The following is a 21,545-nucleotide window of genomic DNA, read 5'->3' as shown; positions in this document are numbered from 1 at the left end:
ACTCAAGTGACATGCCACATGGACAATGTCCTTCCACTGCACAACTACGTTTAGCTTACGTGAGCCTTTCTCTTCCTCTACTTGCCCTACACGTAGCTGGCTGGCTAGCCTCTCTTCACTGACTTCTCTCCTAGCCCTTTCTCTCAAAGTTGCTGTTTGCTAAGATTCTACTCATTAACTCGACCCCCCAGGGCTCTCAGCTCTATCCGTGCACAGTAAAGAGTGGTGTGGCCTAAGAGCTCTCCCTAGCCAGGCATGGTGGTACATGCCTGTAATCCCAGCATTCAGGAGGCTGAGGCAAGAGGATCACTGAGTTCAAGGCCAGCTTAGACTATTGAAGCAAGTTCAAGGTCAGCCTGCACTACACAGGGAAGAAAGAAAGCTCATCTAGACCTGGAGGTCTGGGCTTATAGGACACAAAAGAAAACAGTGTGTTACAAGGGTTTTTTTTTTTTTTTTAATCAATTAATGAGAATGGGACTTCCACCAGCTTACAAGGAACCGTCCTCAACTCTCAGCTCTGCTCTGAAGCCTGCATCTCACCTGCTCATCTGAGATCCCAGGCTAGGCCATCTGCCACACCAAATTACACACAGCTCAGCAGTGCTCACAGGCCTTTAATCTGCAACTCCCTAGCCACATTTCATCACTGCCCCAGCATGGTGGGGAGGGATAAAGATGTATGCCCAGGAATGCCACACCAGCTCTGAGTCCAAGAGGGAAGGGCTGGGGTCAAGCTGGGGCCTGGGCTGGGGGTTCCTGGCCCCAGGCGATGAGGGAGTTGCTGGCCTGGGCAAGCTCGGTGATAGACACTCGGCCCCTCTGTCGGATGAAGTTGGCCACAGCAGCCAGTTCCTCTGGGGTTATGTAGATGAACTTGCCCCGGTCGTCAATCACACCTGTGGGGATATGCAGGTTGGAGGGCTGAGCCATTTGGGGCCCTTCCCACCTGGTCTGAGAATGCCCACCCGTCCTTTACAATTGGCTCAGCACCCTTTATGTCTCCTGCCTGCCTGGCCTTTCCCATCCAAGAAGACATGTCAGCCAGGCTTCCTGGCCTGTCCTTATCAACTGTAGCCAGTTTGATGCTGCTCTGCATGTCTCCTTCAACTGTGACCAACTACTCAGTGGCCCTTGGTGTGTACCTTTTCCCCATCCAGAAAGGTCATCCTGGCTCTGTAAGGAAATTCTGAAGTCCCTGTGGCTAGATATTTCCCAAGGTCAGGGCCTGCATGATTGATTCTCACTCTCTTACCTGTTAGAGTCCCCTCAGCCAGCAGGTCCTGGATGCGATTTATGGTGTCCTGTGAGGAGAACAATTGGAGAGACAGGTGCTGTTGTCCCCAGAAGAAAACACTTGCAGCACTCCTCTCACCACAGACAGATTCATTGTTATTTTTTTTTTTGTATTTTGGTGCTGGGGATTGAACTCATGACCTCATGCTTGCCAGGCAGGCGCCTATGCCCCTGTTAAATCCCCACCCCCTAACCCCTTTTTTCCTTTTTTGAGACAGGGTCTCACTACACAGTTCAGGCCAGCCTTGAGCTCACTTATTAGCTCAGACTGGTCTTAAACTTGAAACTAACTTCCTGTCTCAGTCTCCCAAGTTCTGGGATTACAGGTATGTACCACCACGCCTGGTTTTTCCCTTATTATTCTTTTTTTTTTTTTTTTTTTTTTTGGTCTTTTTTTCATTTTTATCAGTACTGGGGATTGAACTCACAACTGCCTGATTGCAAGGCCGCTGAGCTAAATCCCCAGCCCCTTCCTTGTTATTCTTAAAACTGCCCTGTAGTGTAACTCTGCTGCTTGTCTGCATGGGCCTCATTCTGAGCTCTGCAAAACCAATAGAGGCTCTCTTCCAGGTGGGAGGGCAGCAGCTGAGAAATGTGGTCACAAAGCAACCTGTCTGCATGGGAACTGTCAAGGTAATTGGATTTAGGCTGTTTTGGTCACAGGAGCTGGTGGAGGGATGGGATTTTTTTTTTTCCTTTCTGCTTATTCTTCTGTCTAGCAGAAATGCAAGATCTGAAAGTGCCAAGAGACACCTATGCACTATTTACACTTGGTTGAGGTTAAAGGAGAATTAGGAGTCTCCATCTTTACGTCAGGCCAATTCTTGCTGGCTGCACAAACTCCACAGGCACCTTCCAGGGCTTACCTGAGTCCGCAGGCCCACCTGGGAAGCCAAGTCTTCCAAAAGCACAACCTTGGACTGCTACAAAGGAAAGAGAGTAAAAGAGAGGCTGAGCTTGGGCAAATTCCTCCTATAGGGGCGCCCTCTGAGGTCAGCATTCTTTCTTTTTATTTTGGTACTGAGGATCAAATTCATGACTTTGCCTGTGCTGCTTGAGCTATATCCCCAAGCCCTGAGGTTGGCATTCTTATTTGAACTTGTCTGGTGAAAAATGTTTGTTTTTCTGGTCAGGCTGGCCCATGGATACTCTGGAGACTGAGGCAGGAGGATTCAAAGTTCAAGGCTGGGATACTCAGTGAGACACAATTCAAAATAAAATTTAAAAAGGGCTGGTGATGTAGCTTAGTGACAGCATTTGCCTGGTTTGTACAAGGCCCTGGTTGTACAAGGCCCTGGGTTTAATCCCTAGCATAGCCAGGTCACTGCCCTGCCAAAAAACAAAACAAAACAAAACAAAAAAACTTTAAAAAAACTGTCACCTTAGGCTGGGGATTTTTTTGAATGGTAGAGCAATTTCCTAGTACATAACACCCCCATAATCCCAGTACTCTGGGAGACTGAGGTAGACCATAAATTTGAGCTCAGCCTGGGTTACTTAGTGACTTAATGAGACTATGTCTCAAAAAATAAATGGGGCTATAAATGAGATATAGTTCAGTGCAAAGGCCCTGGGTTCAATCCTCAATATTTGCCACGGGGGAAAAAAAAAAAAGAAAGAAAAGAAAAAAGCAATCTGTCACCAAAGCTTGTGTTTGCTAAGGACCTCCAGGACACAGCACTGAAGAGGTACAAGGGACACAGTGATAAACAAAACACAGCCTCTACCCTCAAGATCACGGCCTGACTTGTAAGAAAGCACAAGAAGAGATCAACAAATCCCAACAAGTAGAGATGTTAGAGTGAAGCCAGTGGGAGTCACTCCTGCCTCATCTTTGCTCAATTCCCCTCAGCCTTGACCCCAACAACCTCATCACACCCAACTTCTGTCCATCCTCCTCATACAATCTAAGGGTGCACTAAGGCACCCTTAAAATAACCGTCACTACCAAGTGCTTCCACAGAGGACCCTGAGCTGCATTCCATGTGATGTCTTCATACTCTCAACGGAACTTCAGTTCTTGTGGCTCTGTGGAGAAGCCACCACAAAGACTCCACATGAACCCTCCCCTACCTCCTTCATGGTGTGTGACTCCCCAGGGAAGGTGGGCCTTTGTGCTTCCATGAATTCCCACAGCAAATAAGCTGGGGAGAAGCAACATTGTGACACCCCCTCAGCTGCAGATGGTATGTGACTTATCTGAAATGCCAATCCGTATGTGCAAACAGTGAGAGATAGTTGGGCCAGGGAGCGAGCAAGCATAAGGTCAGCTGGCCTCTACTTATGAAACAGGGAACAGACACTGGGCTCTTAGTGACAGCTCAGAGTAGGACCACAAAGTCACCCCAGATAATCCCCAAGGATCTAGCCTGAGGTGTGCTGTGCCCAAAGTGTGATTGAAAAAAAATAACAGACAAATCCAGCCATTGCCAGAAAACAGGACCAGCTGGGTCTGGGGGTACACATCTGGGGGTACACATCCCAGAACACAGGAGGCTGAGGCAAAAGGATTGCCACCTGTTCAAGGACAGCCTGGGCTCCCATAGTAAGCTCACAGCAAGTCTGAATTACACAAGACCCTGTCTCAAAAAACAAAAAAAAGCAAGCAGAGATAAGCAATAAGATCAAGCTTTCCTTGTATCTCACAGGAACTATGCAGAATAAAGAAACCTTCCTCCGGGATGGGGTTTTAGCTCAGTGGCATAAACACCTGCCTGGCAAGTGTAAGGTCATGGGTTCAATCCCTGGTACAAAACAAAACACCAAAAAAACCTTCAAGAAACCTTCCTCCAAACCAGGCACAGTGGTGCATGCCTGTAATCCTGGAATTCAGGAGACTGAGGCAGGAGGACCACTATGAGTTCAAGGCCAGCCTGCACTACAAAATGAGTTCAAGGTCAGCCTGAACTGCATAGCAATTCCTTGTCTCAAAAAAACCTTCCTCTAGTTCTAGAAACTGAAGTTCAAAGGGCTCATTCCCTTGGAGTGAGGAAACTGAACTTTGGAAGTCCTCCTTCCTGAAGACATGGGCTGGACAACCACCCAAGTACCAAGAGTCGAGAACCCCCAAGAGCAGAATCTCCAGGGAGTCACCAAAAGGAAGGCCTGGGGACTTGGTCTTTGCAGAAAAGAGGGGAACTCTAAATCTACCTGGAAAGGTTTCCTAGATGAGGCACTTTGAGACCATGTTGCTCCCCACTGGGCAGGGGGAACAACAAGCTCCAAGCAGCAACAGGATGATGGGTGGCATCTGCCTAGGGAACAGTCCTAATCCAGTGTGGCAGGATGGAGAAAGGGCTCCAGGAAAGGGAACTAGGAATACTCGCAGCTGGAGGGAGTCAGGTCCCCTGGCAGTTGCCATCATTTCTCCCTCTTAGGGACTGCAGGCCCCAGGCTGTGACATAAGGCCATCCCTTGCTGCTGGGAGGTATCTACACTCTGCTCTCTTCCAGAAGAGGTAGGAGAGGATTACGCAAGCCCTTGTTCCTTGGCAGCCCCTGGTGCCACCCCCACCGTCGCCCCCGCTCCCTCTGCACTCCTTCCCTCAGCCGCCTCTGCACCTCTGAGCTGCACTTGAAAACCTCTCCCCTCACCACAGTTTTCGTGGGAGAGAAGTTGCTTAGCAGCAAAGCAGATCAGAATGGGCTTATGCAACCTGAAGAAGTATCTGGGTGGCCTGTGCAGTGGCTATGGCCAGAAGGGAACACGCTGCCACACCATCCTGGTCCCTTGGAAGACCCAAATTCTCAGTCCAGAGCACATGGTAGGGGACACTTGTTTCAACTCAGTGGAGCTTCACATGACAAAACTGACAAAAAACACATGTGGAGACTCAAAAACAGTGACTCACTGGGCGTGGGATCTGAAGAGCGGGGGAACTGTCAGAGCCAGCGTGTGAGGAAGTGATCACCTCCCACAAAGATCCAGGTCCTTCTCCACCTTTCAGGTCCAAGGAGAAAGGGCCTCCTGGGCCAGAATCTGGCCCACCAGCCCTGAGAACATGCGTGCACCCTCCCAACATACACAGCAGGAGCTGACACTGTGCTCTTCTGAGCCTCTTACCTTAATGTAGTTGATGAATTCTGTCAGGAAGTTGTGGGACTAGAGAGGCAAAGAAATCAGAGTGAGCATCCCCCTGGCAGAGGCCACAGGAGTTCCTTCCTGGGGCCCTTGTGTCACCTCCCTGTGTGCCTATATAACCCCCTGCCTGCATAAGCAGCAGAGCCTCCCAGGGCGAGGGGCGAGGGTTCTGAGAACAAGGCTCTAACTGCCCAGCCAACTTCCAGGGCCTGGCCAGGAGTGTCTGGGATGGGGCAGATTTGGGCCTAACACAGGCTGCCCATGTTTCACCGGCTTCCCAGGAACAATGGCCCACCTGCTCCTCAGTCATGGTCTCGCCCACACCCTCCTCCTCCACCACAAAGGCCTCCTTCAGTTTTAGGTACTCCTCATGCTCTCGCCGGGCCTGCTCCTCCTGGGCCTTTCTCTCCTCCTCCTCCTGTGCACACAAAGAAGCAAGAGTCAAGTATGCAGGGCACCTGTCCAGACTGCCCAACCATCCGTACCGTCCAGCCTCTGCTTCCCTGCTTTCTTAGGGACACAGCTCCTTCAAAATTTCCATCCTTGGAGCTGGGGATCTAGCTCAGTGGCATAAGCACCTGCCTTGCAAGCAGGTGGTCATGAGTTCAATCCCTGGTACTGATTAAAAACAAAACAAAACAACTTCTATCCTCTGGCTCTCAAGCTAAACAAGCAGAGGCAACCCCCACCATCCCCATCATCGCCTAGACAAATGCAGGCCAGCCCTGCCCCCTACCCTTCTTCCTCAGGACACCTATTTGGTAGAAATGTCTTGAAACCCTTGAAGCCCTGCCACAGCCCCACCTTCTCCCTACCGAATTATGTCCACACTTCGTGAATAAACACCAGGCTCCATTTCCTACCCACCTATGCATCCAGCCAGCCCACTCCAATCTGGCTTCTGTGTATCCAGCTCCAACAAAACATCTGCTCAGGTCTAACCCATGCTTTCCAGCTCACAAATCGAAGGCCTATGAGGCCTTATATCCCTGTTCTTGGTGATGAGCAGAGCCAATGATCCCCTTTCTTTCCTTGGCTTCCACATTGCACCTTTTCTAGACTTTCTCTTTCCCCACCTCCTCTAACACTCAGCTTTGCTCCTGCTCCCTCCCCTACATCCTCTCTGGGTCACTCTACCTAGCCCATGACATCAATTTCCCCATCATTAACTGTCATAGTTGTATCCCCAGCCAAATACCTCCTCCCAAATACAACTGTTCACGTGACACATCACCTAGGCCATCTCACAGGCACCAGATACAACCTGTGATCCATTTCCCATGTTCAGCCCTCCTGCTGGACCCCTGACCACTGAATCATATAGGCATGTGGCCAGCTCCCCTGGTTAGAAATGAGGTTCCCCCCACCCTGCCTCTCTAGTTTCATAGAATACAGTGGACCACAACCTAGTGCAAAAACCCCCTTCTCCCAACACCTATTCAGAGGCATTCAGACAAATGCTTTAAAATACAAAGCTAAAGCTAGAGCATGCAGTCTAAAAATGAGCCTGGAGTGACCCATAATAACAGATAGCAAGAAAGTACTAAAAAAAACCAATACAGTAAAGCCATGTGAAAGGTACACAGAAGTCAGGGAGCCTGTCACACCAGCTACTTAGGAAGCTGAAGCAGAAGGACCCCAAATTCCAGACCTGCCTAGTCAACTTAGCAAGATTATGCCTCAAAATAAAATTTAAAAAGGGCTGATGAGTGGGCACAGTGATAGACATCTGTAATCCCAGCACTTTGGGAGGCCGAGGAAAGAGACTGAGAATTCAAGCCTGTCCTGGGCAATTTAGCAACTGGGTCAGAGACTGTCTTAAAAAAAAAAAAATAGAAAAGGGCTGAGGATGTAGCTTAGTGGTAGAATGTATGGCTAGCATGCACAAAGCTTGGGTTCAATCCCCAGCATTGTTCAAAAAAAGTGAATGTAGGAGGCAAGCGAAAGAACCCCCAGTGAAAGCTGGGCTCACTTGAGCAACATTATTTTATTAACATGGTATTGGATTAAACACAAAGTACAAAATAAAAAGCTGACTCTGCATAGATTTAAAGAAACGAGTGAACAGAGAGAAGACAAATCTATGCCTAAATTTTGTTTGTTTGTTGGGTCTTTTTTTTTTTGAGTCCGTGTCTCATTAAGTAGCTAAATTTCCCAGGCTGGGTTCAAACTTGCAATCTCTCTGCCCCAGCCTCACAGAGTACTGGGATTACACATATGCATCATTACACCTGCCATCCCTAGCTCTTTTTTAAAAAAGTTCTTTTTATTGAGATAAAGAGTTTCATTAGCTGGGCATGGTGGCATATGCCTATAATCCCGACACTTGGGAGGCTGAGGCAGGAGGACTGTCTTGAGTTTGCGGTCAGCCTGGGGTACATTGTGATTCCAAAGCTAGCCTGAACAACATAGCAAAACCCTGTCTCAAAAATCAAAAAACAAACAAAACGAAACAACAACAGCAAAGTTTTCATTATATTACCCTGGCTGATCTTAAACTGGTAATGCTTCTCCTCAGCCTCTTGAGTAGCTAGAATTATATACCTGGCTGAAAAGATTTCTTAATAATTTATACAGGTACACTTTGCTGAGGAAGGTAGAGCACAACTCCTCATTCTTTAAATGCAGGCTAGCCGTTACTTTTTCCCCAAAGTAGTATGGGAAGGTGGGGAAAAAATGGTAACGCTACATGGTAAGAGTAGTTCAACAACAGAGCACTGGCCACGCATGTTTGAGGCTCTGGGTTTGATCCCCAGCACCACAATACAGGGGTTAAAAATACACAGGAGAAAGGAAAGGGGTGGGATGGGGAAGAAAGAAACAAAAGAAGGAAGGAAGGAAAGAAAAGAAAGGAAGACACCAGGGATTAGGTCAGCAGCATAAGCTCTTGTCTGGCAAGCACGAGGTCATGAGTTTGATCCCGGGTACCAAAAAAAAAAAAAAAGAAAAGAAAAGAAGAAATAATAACATTACAATAGAGGAAGCTGGAAAACACCTCAAAACAGGTACAAATACCCTTGGCATGCTATATTGAAGGTGAAACTTCACTGTCATCTTCTTTCAAATCTGTAACCTCAGCCAGGCACGGCGACACACACCTGTAATCCTAGCACTGGGAAGGCTGAGGTGGAAGATCACTGTGAGTTCAAGGCCAGAATGGAGTATAAGTGAGTTCAGGGTGAGCCTGAACTACATAGCAAGATCCTGTCTCAAAAAACCAATGCCAAATAAAAAACAAAGACAAAAACAAAATCCGTAACTTCAGTACAGCTCAATGGTACAGACCTCGTCTAGCAGGAACAAGGCCCTAAATACAATGAAAAAAACTATAATCCCAGTTTAACAATCATTCAACTCAAACTAAGGGATGTCTACAAACTCCTTATTTGTCAAGTATTCCTCCAACTATTAATCATAAAAAATATGGAAATTCTGATCATCACAACCCAGAGAAGAAGATATAAGAACTGAATGTAACATAGTATCTTAGATAGAAGGCTGAAAAGTGAAAAGGACACTGGGGGAAAACTAATGACATCTACATAATAGGAAAAACTGAGGACAGGGCAAAAGAGCCAGAATACTGAAGGTACTCAAAGAGCCAACAATCAGAAAGATGAAAAACCCTCTCTGATAATGCAGCCCTCCTCATTCCCACCACTATGTTCCTGCCCATTTGCTACAATACCCACAGATAGGTTTCTTGCCCTCCAGATTACTGAGACAACATGACCAGTTGAGGCCAGGTAGGTCAATCTGGGCTCACAGTCTATGCACCCCACATCTTTGTTTCCTTCCTTGGAAATCTGATTTTCAGAACAAAAGAAGCATCTGGCAAATAAATATTTGTTAATCATCATCCCCTGAGCTACTCCCCTATGCCAAGCCCCTTAATGACAGATGATCTCCCCCACTCTCTGTCCCATAAGCTTTTGGTTTTCTTCAGTGCTAGGGATCAAACCCAGTTAGGCACATTAGGTAAGAACTCTACTATAGCACTACATCTCAGCTCTGGATCTGCCACTCCTTACTATGCTGTTTAACAGTCTCAAAGGTCTCAGGATCTGAAACCTCTTTATCACTCTGACCCTCTCCTCTCTTCCTTGCTTACTCTGCTTTGGCCACTGTGACCACCTCAAATGTTCCAGGCACACTCCATACATCATATGCACCAGAATCCCCAGACTAGGCTCTGCTTAGTATTAGCAGAGTTCAAAGATTAAAGAAATCATGGGCCAGGGCCAGGGATTTAGCTCAGTGGCTTAAGCGCCTGCCTGGCAAGCATGAGGTCATGAGTTCAATCCCTGGTACCAAAAAAAAAAAAAAAAAAGAAACAAGAAACCATGGCCTGGGCCATGGCCCATCTTCTAGAACAAAGATCTTAGGGAGCTGCACATGAGCAAGACTGGCTAGTTGGGTCAGGGTTAGCGTCACCTTCTGTTCCTCCTCCAGGCGTAGCCGTTCCTCCTCCTTCTTCCATTCCGCCTCCCGCTGGGACTCCAGGCGCCTCCGCTCCTCTCTTTCAGCCTCCTCTGCCTGGAAAGAGGCCTTCATCAACCCACACGCTCTACCCGGCTACAGAGTGCCCACCTTCAGGCAGGCCAAGGAAGGCGATGGCTGGGCCATGACCCAGACCAAAGCTGCAGGAGATGGCCAGGTAAGTAGCAAACAAGAGCCCAGTATAAAAGGAGCCCACAGCCAGCGATACAGCTCAGCAGCAAATGCACCTGCCAGGCAATTAGGCCATGAGTTCAATTCAGCATACCAAAAGAAACAAAGAGCTCAAAAGACAGAGGTCTGTGGAGCCCAACTCATCCCAGTCCCAGGGATCACAGAAGTAGAGCCCTTTCCCACATCTCAGAGCAACACCCCATTCCTTCTGCTTGCCTCACGCTGGGCCTTTCGAGCCTGTTTCTCTTCTAGTTTTCGTAGTTTCTTGGCTCCGATTTTCCCTGTCGGATGAGTTTCTGCTGGAGTCTCAGTGCCTTCTTCCTCCTGAGCTAGGTATGGTCAGAGAAAGACATTTAAGTTCCTAGCCAGAAAATATCCACATCACCCTGTCACTCTCCTCACAGGGGAGGCCCTGCCACTCACCTTTGAATGTTACTAGCTCAGTCCTGCCCTCCAAGGGCACCTGTCACATTCACATGTGCCTGTGCATGTGTACGTGCTGGGGGTGGGGATTATGGGCAAGGAGCAGATGAGATTTTAGATACTGAAGAGCTATAGGTGGGCAAAGCCAATATCTGAAGGCCTGAGGATGACAGGTAGGACTGTCAAGACTTACAGAGGTCCCTGGTTTTTGTCTCTTGTGTCAAATCTCTAGGGAAGGATGACTGGTGTGGAAATATTTATCCCAGTCCCAAATCTGAAGTCTTCCTTACTCTACTAAGAAATTGCTGAATGTTCTAGACTCAGCCCCTAAGGTTATCCTGTCCCATGAATGTCTGGCTAAAAGGCAACAAAGGGCAACTAAAAGTTAAAGATCCACTGATACCTAAGCAGATGTGGTATGTGATTTCAGATCTAGGATAGAAGGGATTGTACTACAAATGACCTCTTTTTGAGTCAAAGGGGCTAACCCCAGGGGATCCAGAAAAAAATCCCCAATGTTCCCTGGGAAAGGCTTAGAGGTCCCTCTTCAGGTTTAAGACACCTGTTAGATACTAGAGAAGAAATATTGTTTCTCATAACCCTAAGGGCTCTGTTGGTCTTCTAGCACCAGGGATATGAAGGTCTCTGTGTCAACAGAATGACTCTGTCCCCAAACCCTTTTTGTGGAGTTATAGTGATCCCATTCCAGGAAGGGTGCTAGGATATCAGAGTGCACTGAAGCACTCTCCAGGTCAATCTGAAGATCCTTAGCCTTCTGCTTGGACACCAAAAGCCAAGATGAAGGAAGATGATTTGCCCCAACAGACCAGGAATCAGGCCATAGAACTGCTGGCCTTCATGATCAAGTCCATGCCCTGAGTCTCCATCTATTCTACCTCGTGACTCTTAGCTTCCCTCCAGCAAACTCTGGGGCTCATTCACTCTCTTCAACCTACCCCTCTCCCCCACCATGCTGGGCCCCTTTCACCTGGGATGTCAGTTTCTTCCTCATTCTCATCCACTTCTGCCCAAGTCATGCGCTGGGTTCGACGCTGAGCCTGCAGGCGGCTACCCAGGTCCCTCCTGCGGCGTGGTCTGCCTCCAGCTCTTTGTTCCATCTCCAGAGGTCGTAACTGGCCCACCCGGGACACTACTCCTGGCGCCTCCTCATTGCGCTGTAGCTCTTGACCAGCTTCAGGAAGACAGGAACACAATGCTACCAAGCAGGCAACAGTGTCCCAGAAGCCACGCCCTCGTCTAGTCAACCTCCTTCCAGACCCATGCTACCCACAGCACAAAGCCCTAATTTCACAGTCTGATTCTCAAGGCCTTTACAACCCGGGTTTGCATCTTGATCCAATGCAGCAACCGCACTCCTTCCCTCCTGTGTCAAAATTTTTCTCTCTCCTTAAAGCTCCACCTTTCTAGCTGGCCTGTTGGGAGTCTTCCACCCTGATGTCCCCAGATCCTACTGAATAACCACTGGAGGACGTTTATTTCTTGCTTAACACCATTTGCCATGGTTTTGTATAGCACCCCAAAAGGACAGCACACTTTTTTCAGGCAAGAGCTGGGACTTCTCTCTCTCCCTTCACTTTACCTAAGCACTTCTGTCTTACCCTCGGAACACGAGGGTGCTCATAAATAGCTTGTGGATTGGGGCTGGGGATTTAGCTCAGTGGCATAAGCGCCTGCCTTGTAAGCAGGCAGTCGTGAGTTCGATCCCCGGTACCGATAAAAAAGGAAAAAGACACACACACACACACACAAAAAAAAAATAGCTTGTGGGCCCAGGGACGTGGGACAGACACATACACAAACTCCTATGCTGACAAGAAAGGGAGTGACAGGTGTATGTCCAGTGCCCCGGCCAATCACACGGCTTCCTGGTGCAGAACAGGACGGAGGGGAGGTCTTCGGTGGGAAGAAGGCTTCTGACAGTTTCGCCTCACACTCCCGCCAGTTCAAAGTGGGCAGAAAATACTCAGATGCCTCTGCCCTGGCACCTGGTCTGGGAGGAAAACCCTGTCGCCCCGAGGGGCGCAGTGGCGGACGGCTCAGATAGTGACCTACAGGAGTGCATCTGCAAGGACCCGGCACCTCTGAGTCTCGAGGGCCAAGGGGTAAAGGAAGCGGCAAGGCTAGCCTCATGGCAGAAAAGGTGTAAAGGTGCTGCCACCGGCTTCCAAGTTGAGTTCTGGCACTCAGTTCGGCATCACAACACCAAAAAACAGAGCCGCAGACGCATGCGCATGCGCGCAGCCACCTGACGCATTCCGCAGGAACTCGCTAGACGGGCTGAACGGCGCATGCGCACAAACCGACGCGACGGCCTAGCAAGGGTTAGAAGGCCTGAGAACCGAACCCCATTCGTCCTGGCCCGGCGGGACCTCATACCTTCTGGCGTCCAGCGCCGGGTGCGAGTGAGGAAGAGAATAAGGCCAATAAGCAGAACCGCCGCGGCCACGTAGACCACGAGTGCCAACATCCTAAAGATCTCCCGGCTGAACCACAGCGTCTACCTCACGCCCGTATCACCCAGGCCCCGCCCACTACCCATAGGTCCTGCCCATTTCCCAACTCTAGGCTCCGCCCATCGCCTGGAGCCCAAAAAGGGCCTAATTTTTTTTTTTTTTTTTGCCGGAGGGGAAGGGGGGCCCGCAGTGGGGGAAATAGTGCTCACAATCGAACACAGGATCTTGCGCTTACCAGGCTGTGCCATATTACAGGGACCAAGTGCCTTAATTTTTTATTACAAATTATATGGTGGGTTTTTTTTTTTTAACTGCAATAAATTTGAGTGTGGTGGCACATGCGTATAAACCCAGCACTTGGGAAGCTGGGACTGGAGTGAGTTTGACGCCAACCGGGGATACACAGGGAGTTCAAAAGCTGAACTGCATAGAGAGATCATGTCTCAATCAGTCAATCAATCAGTCAGTAACGCCAATGGCTCAGTGCAGTGGCACGTAATCACAGCACTCAGGAGGGTGTTGGAACAGGATCTTTGGCAGCTGGAGACCAACCTGGACTGCACATTGACTTCAAGAACCTAAACTACGTAGGAAGACTGTTTCACAACAACAAGCAAATGGTGAGGGAAGAAGAGGTTAAAGGGAGAGTAGGAGAATGGGGGGAAAGTTATGTACAGGTACAAATTGTCTGTGGTGAATGTGATCATTATATATATCTAAAACGTACCAATAAAATATTTAAAAGCCCTTGATATTAATTGTAAACTATCTCAGGAGATTGTATATAAAATGGACATTTATGGATAGTTTCTAATCAGCAGGGCTAGGATGTAGCCTAGTGGTAGCATACATGATGCTCTAATTCCATTCCCAGTACTGTGAAAATATAAGTCAATAAACATTAAAAAACACTGTATAATGTTTATAGAAAAAACATTAAAAGATACTTGAAAATGACATGCTTTCAAAATGGAGATTACTTCTAGGGAAGGAACAGGTTGAGATAAAAGAACTGAGGTTTAGCTTTATCTGTGATGTTTAATTTTTTCCAGAACTCAGATTTGAAACAAGAGCTATTTCACACTGAGCTATGTCTCTAACCCTGTTTTCATTTCTTTAGACAAGGTCTGTCCAAGTTGTTGGACAATATGTCCAGGCTGGGCTTGATCCTCTTGTCTCGGCCTTCCAAAATGCTGAGACCATTGATGTGCTCCACAATGCTCTATCTTTTCCTGTTAAAGAAGTCATATGTCCAATCGGAGTGGTGGCATATGCTAGCCATCCCAGCATTAAGGGAGGGTGAGGCAGCAGGATTATCTTTAAATTGAAGCCCTACCTGGGCAATTTAGCAATTTAAACCCTGTCTCAAAATAAAAATAAAAAATAAAATCATTGGGAAGGTAGCTCAGTGCAAAGGTGCTGGTTTCAATCTTCAGTATTCAAAAAAAAAAAAAGGTGGAATGGGAAGGGAAATGCACAGTGGTAGCACATGTGTATAATTCCAACTACTCTGGAGACTGAGGCAAGAGGATTCCAAATTTCAGGGCAGAATGGGCAATTTAGGAAGACCCTGCCTCAAAAACCAAAAAACACCAGGAGTGCAGCATTCTCTCTGAGTTCAATCCCCAGGACTGGGGAGAAAAACAAATCAAAAAGAACACAATAGATGAAATCAAAATACTGAATGTTGGTAGTTATTGGAAGGTGAATGATGGGCAATGGAGGGGCTTGTTACAATGTCTGTTTTTTTGTTTGTTTTTGGTACCAAGGGTCCAACTCATGACCTTGCACTTTCCAGGCAGGCGCTTATGCTGCTGAGTTAAATCCCTGGCTGTTTGTTTGTTTTTGAGGCAGGATCTCCCATATGTAGTTCAGACTGACCTTGAATTCCCTGCGTGGTCCAGGCTGTCCTCTAACTCTCGATCCTCCTGCCTCAGCCTCCCTGAGTCCTAGGATTACAGGCATATACCACCACATTCAGATCAAGGTCCTTTTTAGTAGTTTTGAAATTTTTGTGTAAATTTGAAGTTTTTCATGAGTTTCGTTGAGATGTTAAATCAGTACTTAATTGTGTACATAATTTGCATACACATAGAAAGTTGTCTGGAAAGGCTAAACGACTGTCACTAGACATAACTGCCTTGCTGCTTTTTTTTTTTTGTCTTTTTCATTTTTATTGATACCAGGGATTGAACTCACGACCGCCTGCTTGCAAGGCAGGTGCTTATGCCGCTGAGCTAAATCCCCAGCCCCCTTGCTGCTTTAAATGTATTATTTTTATAGCTTTCATTTGGCATTCTGAGTCCTAAATCCCAAACATGTCACTTACAGTTTGTGGGTGGGTGGGTTGGCAGGAGTGGAAGTTGGCAGGGAGACCACTGAGACAGCTGCTGCCCTGGTTCAGGTAAGAACAGACTAGGAATCTATTTATGACAGCAGCAGTGGAGGTGGAGGGAAAGGGACCAAAGTAGGAACTTTTACAAGCTACCACGGTGATGTGCATATAATTCCAACTCTGAGATGCTGAGGCAGGATCACAAGTTTGAATCCAGCCTGGACCACTAAGAAGCTCAGTGAGACGCTGTCACAAAATAATAAAAAAGGGCTGGAGCTGGGGGGGTGGCACATGCATAATCCTAGTACTTGGGAGGCTGAGCCAGGAGTATCACCCTGAGTTCCAGGCCTGCCTGAGCTACGCAGTGAGTTCAAGGCCAGCCTGAATTATATAGTGAGGCTCTGTCACAAGCAGGGCAGGGCAGGGCAGAAGCCGGATGGTTCGTTTAATCCTGGCCCTTGGGAGACTGAGGCCAGTTTAGACAGCATAATGAGTTCAAGTTCAGCCTGCACTGCGAAGTGCGATCCCTTCTCAGAAAACCAAAACCAAAACCTAAACCCAAAACAAGCCAGTGTAGTACTGGCACAAAAATAAACTCATGTACCAGTGGAACAGAATAGAATATACAGAAACAAAGCCATGCAAGTAAAGCCATCAGATTCTTTTTTTAAATTTTTTTTACTGATACATTTTAGATACACATAATGATAACATTCATCATAGGGAATTTGTACCTGTACATGAGATATCTTGCTTCTTTTTTTTCCCATTTTCCTCTCTTCCCTTAAGCCGTTCCCCTCCAAGCCATTCCCCTTCTTATTTATAAAAGCTTTTTCATTTTTTCCTTATTTTCTTAGTCCTTCCTTTCCTCTTTCATTGCTCCCCTTCTCATTTGAACATTCTTTGCATTTCCCAACATTTATTTTATTTACACTTTCTCACACCAAAGAAACAATATAGTACTTAAACAGATATGTCTGATTCATTTCACTTAATATGATCTCAAGGTGCATCCATTTAACTAGAAATGTCTCAAACTTCTTTTTATGGCAGAGTAGTACTCCACATATTAAAAAACCTACATCTTCTTTATCTGTTCATTGGTTGATGGTCATTTGGACTGTTTCTAAGATCTAGCTATTATAAACTATACTGCTATAAACATAGATGTGCATATATCACTGTGGTGTGAGGCTTTTAATTCTTTCAGGAAGACACCAAGAAAGGGAAAAGCTGGGTCAAATGAAACCTCTAGTTTTAATTTTTTAGGAATCTCCACATTAATTTCCACAGTGGTTGTACTAGTCTGGTTGCATCTTCCCCCAGCTCTGTCAGAATTGGTTATTGTTTGATTTTTTTCATAATAGTCATTCTTTCTGGAGGTGGAATTTCAGCATTGTTTTAATTTGCATCTCTCAAAATGACCAGTCATGTTGAATATTTTGTCATATATTTATTTGCCATTTCTACTTCTTTATCTTTTTTTTTCTCAAAGCACTTAATCTACTTCTTTATCTAAGAAGTGTTTATTCATTTCAGATGCCCAGTTTTGGACTGAGTCTTTAAATGAGGGGTTGAGGGCTGGGATTTAGCTTAGCAACATAAGTGCCTGCCTTGTACGCACGTGGCCATAAGTTTGAGCCCGGTACCCCTCCCCCCAAAAAAACTGAGGGATCTGATTTTTTTAGTTCTTTATTCTAGATAGTAATCCTTTATCTGAGGAACAGCTGACAAAATTTTTTTCCCACAATAGGGGTTGCCTCTTCACTCTGTTGGTGCTTTCTTTTTGTATAAAAGCTTTTCAATAAGATCCCAGTTATTCATTCTTTGTGACAGTTTTATGTGAATAGGATTTGTTGATAAAGTCTTTACTTACATCAATGTCTTCAAGAGTTTTACCTATTCTGTCTTCCAGCAGGTGCAGTGTTTCTGTTTTAAGATTTAGACCTTAGATCCATTTTGATTTTAGTTTAGTGCATGGTGATAGACATGGGTCAAGTTTTAATCTTTGGCATATGGAAAGCTAGTTTTTCCAGTACCATTTATTTATTTATTTATTTATTTTTGGTACCGAGGATCAAACTCATGACTACATGCTTGCAAGGCAGGCGCTTATGCCACTGAGCTAAATCCCTGGGCCTCCAGTACCATTTCTTAAAGAGGCTTTCTTCCAGTGAAAGTATTTGGCCCCTGTGTCAAAGATAAGGTGGTTGAGTGTGTCTGGAGTTGTTTCTGCATCTTTTAATCTGTTTCACTGATCCTCAGTTGTTTGTGTTTTTTTCCCCAGTAATGTGCTATTTTTATCATGGTAGACTTGTAGTACAATTCAAGTCAAGGGTCATGATGGTCCCTGCCTTGCCTTTGTTACCCAGAATTGCTTTTGCTATTCTATGTCTCTTCTGGTTCCAAATGAATTTTAGGGGCCGAGGATATAGCTAAGTGGCATAAGTACCTGCCTGGCACACGCAAGGTCCTGAGTTTGATTCCTGATTAAAAAAAAAAACTGAGATAGAATTCCAATGAATTTTAGGATTGTTTTCTCTAATTCTGCAAGATATGCTATTGGAATTTTGATTAGGATAGCATTGAATTTGAATAGCACATTTGGAAGTATGGTTATTTTTACCATGCTGTTTCTTCTTGCCCAAGAACAAGGGATATCTTTCCAGGTTTTTTTTTGTTTTGTTTTGTTTTTTTTTTTTTTTATCGGTACCGGGGATCGAACTCACGACTGCCTGCTTGCAAGGCAGGTGCTTATGCCGCTGAGCTAAATCCCCAGCCCCTATCTTTCCAGGTTTTTGATAATCTCTTTAATCTCACTTTTCAGAGTATCATAGGGTTGGGATTGTTTGTTTTGTTTTTTATTTTTTTGAGACAGGGTCTCATTATGTAGTGTGACTTGGTCTTGAACTCACTTATGTAGCCCAGGCTTGCCTCAAACTCATGATGATCCTCCTGCCTCAGCCTCCTGCCTCAGCCTCCTGCCTCAGCCTCCTGATTGCTATTGTGTTACCTTTCTCCTTTCCCATCCTTATTCCTCTTGTTTCTTTCTCTTGTCTGATAGCTCTGGCTAACATTTCCAGAACTACATTGAATGCATGGAGATAGGGGATATTATTATCTTGTTCCTGATTTTAAAGTAATAACTTTCAGTTTTTGTCCATTTAGTATCATGTTGGCTGTTGGTTTGTCATACAGAACTTTTATCAGATTGAGGTAAAGAATACATATTCTAGTTTTCTGTAGGGTTTTATCATGAGGAGGTTCTGGGATTTGTCAAAAGCTTTTTCTGCATCTATTCAAAAGATCATGTTTTGTCCTTGGCTCTGTTGATATAGTGTATTACGCTTACTGACTTACATACATTGAACCACCTTTGCATCTCTGGGATGAATCCTACCTGGTCATGGTGTATAATCTTCTTGATTACTTCCTGCCTTGTTTGCCAGTATCATTGAGGATTTTTGCATCTATAGTCACTAGGGAGATTGGCCTGTAGTTCTTTTTTTTTTTTTTTTTTTTTTCTTTTTGCTTTTCATCTGTAACAGGGATCGAACTCACGACTGCCTGCTTGCAAGGCAGGTGCTTTATGCTGCTGAGCTAAATCCTCAGCCCCTTGTAGTTCTCTTTTTTGGATGGATCCTTCTCTGGTCTTGGTATGAGGGTAATGTTTGCTTCCAGAAGTGAATTTGGGCTGGGACTATAGCTCAGTGGCACAGTACTTGTTTGGCAAGCTTGAGATTGTGAGCTCGATTCCTGGTACCAAGAAAAAAAATGAATTTGGGAGTACTGCTTCCCTTTGAATTCCATTAGAGTTTGAGAAGTAATGGCATTATGTCCTCTCCAAGTTTCTCATAGAATTCAGCAGTGAATCTGTCAGGGCCTGGGCTTTTGTTAGTAGGTCCTAGGGGTTTATTTATTTATTTAATTTATTTATGGTTTTTTTTTTTTTTTTGGTCTTTTTCATTTTTATTGGTACCGGGGATCGAACTCACGACCGCCTGCTTGCAAGGCAGGTGCTTATGCCGCTGAGCTAAATCCCCAGCCCCTAATTTATTTATGTTTTGAGACAGGGTCTCACTGTGTAGTTCAGACTGGTGAGCCCACTATGCAGCCAGGCTGGACTTGAACTAATGGTAATCCTCTTGCCTTTGCCCCTGAGTGCTGGTATTATAGGCATGTGCCACCACACCCAGCTTGTTGATAGATTTTTAATTACATCTTTAATTTCACTGACTGATATTGATTTAGAATTTTTATATCTTCTTGATTCAGCTTCAGTAATTCTTATATATCTAGGAATCTGTTTGTTTGTCCTACAGTTTTCATTTTATTAGAATACAGGTTCTTTTTTTTTTTTTTTTTTGGTGCCAGGGGATTGAACTCATGACCTCGCGCTTGCCAGGCAGGCGCTTGTGCCACTGAGCTAATCTCCCCCAGCCCTAGAATACAGGTTCTTAAAGTAGGTATTGATGACCTGGATTTCTACAAGATCTCTTGTGATTTCATCCTTTTCATTCCTAATTGCATGGATTTGAGTCTTTCCTTTTTTTGAGGTTGGTTAAGGGTGTGCCAATTTTATTTATTTATTTATTGTCTTTTTCTTTTTTATCGGTACCAGGGATTGAACTCATGACCGCCTGCTTGCAAGGCAGGTGCTTATGCCGCTGAGCTAAATCCCCAGCCCCGTGCCAATTTTATTTAATCTTTCAAAAAACCAACTCTTGGATTCACTGATTCTTAGTCTCCCTTGCATTAATTTTTGCTGTGATCTTTGTAATTTTCTCCATTTGAGCTTTGAGATTGACTTGCTCTTTTTCTGGAAGCATGCGGTTCAACATTAGGTTGTTTATTTAGCCATCTGATTTTTTTTCCTTTTTTTTTTTTCTGAGACAGGATCTCACTATGCAGTTCAAGCTGGTCTCAAGCTTACTTTGTAACCCAGGCTGGTTTCAAATTTGCAATAATCCTCCTACCTTCTAAGTGTTGGGATTACAGGTGTGAGCCACATGCTCAGCTCAGCCATCTGATTCTTCATAAAGAGGCTAAAACATATATTAAAGATAAGATAACCTCAGGGCTGGGGATTTAGCTCAGCGGCATAAGCACCTGCCTTGCAAGCAGGCGGTCGTGAGTTCAATCCCTGGTACCGATAAAATTGAAAAAGACAAAAAAAAAAAAAAAAGATAAGATAACCTCTTTAATGATGTTAGGGAAATTAGATATCCTTATGTAGAAGACTGAAACTATATTACAGCCAGGGGTGATGATCAAAACTGTAATTCCTGCACTTTGGGAAGTTGATACAGGAGGATTGTGAGTTTGAGCCCAGGCTGGGCAATTTAAGCAAGTTAGTGAGAGGCTAGGTCTGAAAAACATAAAGCAATAATAATAATGGAGGTCTGGAGAATGAAGCTCAGCACAATCTCCTATATCACAAAAACTAAAAAGAAGGAAGGAGGGAAAGAAGGAGGTAAAGGGAAAAAAAGAAAAATCAGCTCAATTGATAAATGAGTACATGAATTATACTGATTCCTCTCAAAGTGCACATGACCAATGAGTATACAAAAAAATGTTCAACAAGCTGGAAATAGTCACTCACACCATTGCCAGTGTAATGCCAGTGTTCTGGGAGGCCGCATAAAAACGAAAAAAGAAACTCATGTATAGCATTATATAGATTAATTGTAGGGCCGGGGATTTAGCTCATTGGCTTAATTGCCTGTCTGGCAAGTGTGAGCTTGAGTTTGATCCCTGGCACCAAAAAACAAAACAAAACAAAACAAAAAAATTGTAATCTTACATTTCAGGGTACCTATAATGTATTAGGTACTGGTATTTAAAGGTGAGATAATGAACAAAAATAGATTTGTTTTTGTGATTTTTTTTTTTTTTTTGTACCAGAAATCAAACTCATAACGTAAGCCTGCCAGTTAGGGTCTGTGCCGCTGAGCTATATCCAGGCAGTACAGATATCATTTTAGTATCACCATTTCTAAATGAGAAAACAGAAGAATTATGCAAATGAATATATATCTGCAGTGAAGATATTGATATTCCTGGGTGATGCCAGTATTATAAAAGCAAATAAATAAAGGAAGTGAGGTGCAATTTTTTTTTTAAAGAGACAGGGTCTCGATGTGCAGTTAAGGCTGGCCTTGAGCTCACTTTGTAGCCCAGGCTGGTCTCGAACTCACAACAATCCTCCTGCCTCAGCCTGAGTGCTGGGCTGGCTTACAGGCAAGAGCCACCACACCCAGCTGAGG

At 45.2% G+C, this 21,545-nt stretch overlaps 1 protein-coding gene across 1 annotated transcript; it reads right to left on the bottom strand.

Annotated features, from left to right (window-relative positions):
- Positions 1-597: 597 nt before the first annotated feature.
- On the bottom strand, positions 598-13,039 carry Ddrgk1 (DDRGK domain containing 1). The gene is made up of 9 exons (XM_063248779.1): positions 12,868-13,039; positions 11,459-11,662; positions 10,264-10,376; positions 9,811-9,912; positions 5,672-5,794; positions 5,359-5,397; positions 2,163-2,219; positions 1,256-1,304; positions 598-899 (listed from the first exon to the last, which is right to left on the bottom strand). The coding sequence occupies exons 1-9, from the start codon at positions 12,956-12,958 to the stop codon at positions 733-735; spliced, it is 945 nt and encodes a 314-aa protein (XP_063104849.1). The 5' UTR covers positions 12,959-13,039; the 3' UTR covers positions 598-732.
- Positions 13,040-21,545: the final 8,506 nt, after the last annotated feature.

This window comes from Cavia porcellus, unplaced genomic scaffold, assembly GCF_034190915.1.
Source record: "Cavia porcellus strain 051 isolate PalLab524CR breed Dunkin Hartley unplaced genomic scaffold, mCavPor4.1 scaffold_5, whole genome shotgun sequence".
Lineage (NCBI taxonomy): Eukaryota > Metazoa > Chordata > Mammalia > Rodentia > Caviidae > Cavia > Cavia porcellus.
The sequence above is the reverse complement of the archived record's forward strand: the minus strand, read 5'-3'. Positions and strand labels throughout refer to the sequence as shown.

Coding starts and splice junctions, on each gene's coding strand:
- Ddrgk1 (XM_063248779.1), bottom strand. CDS start 12,958: ATGTTGGCACTCGTGGTCTACGTGGCCGCGGCGGTTCTGCTTATTGGC. Junction 10,377..11,458: donor GGAAGAAACTGACATCCCAG/GTGAAAGGGGCC, acceptor GACCATACCTAG/CTCAGGAGGAAGAAGGCACT. Junction 9,913..10,263: donor CTCGAAAGGCCCAGCGTGAG/GCAAGCAGAAGG, acceptor GCCTCTTTCCAG/GCAGAGGAGGCTGAAAGAGA.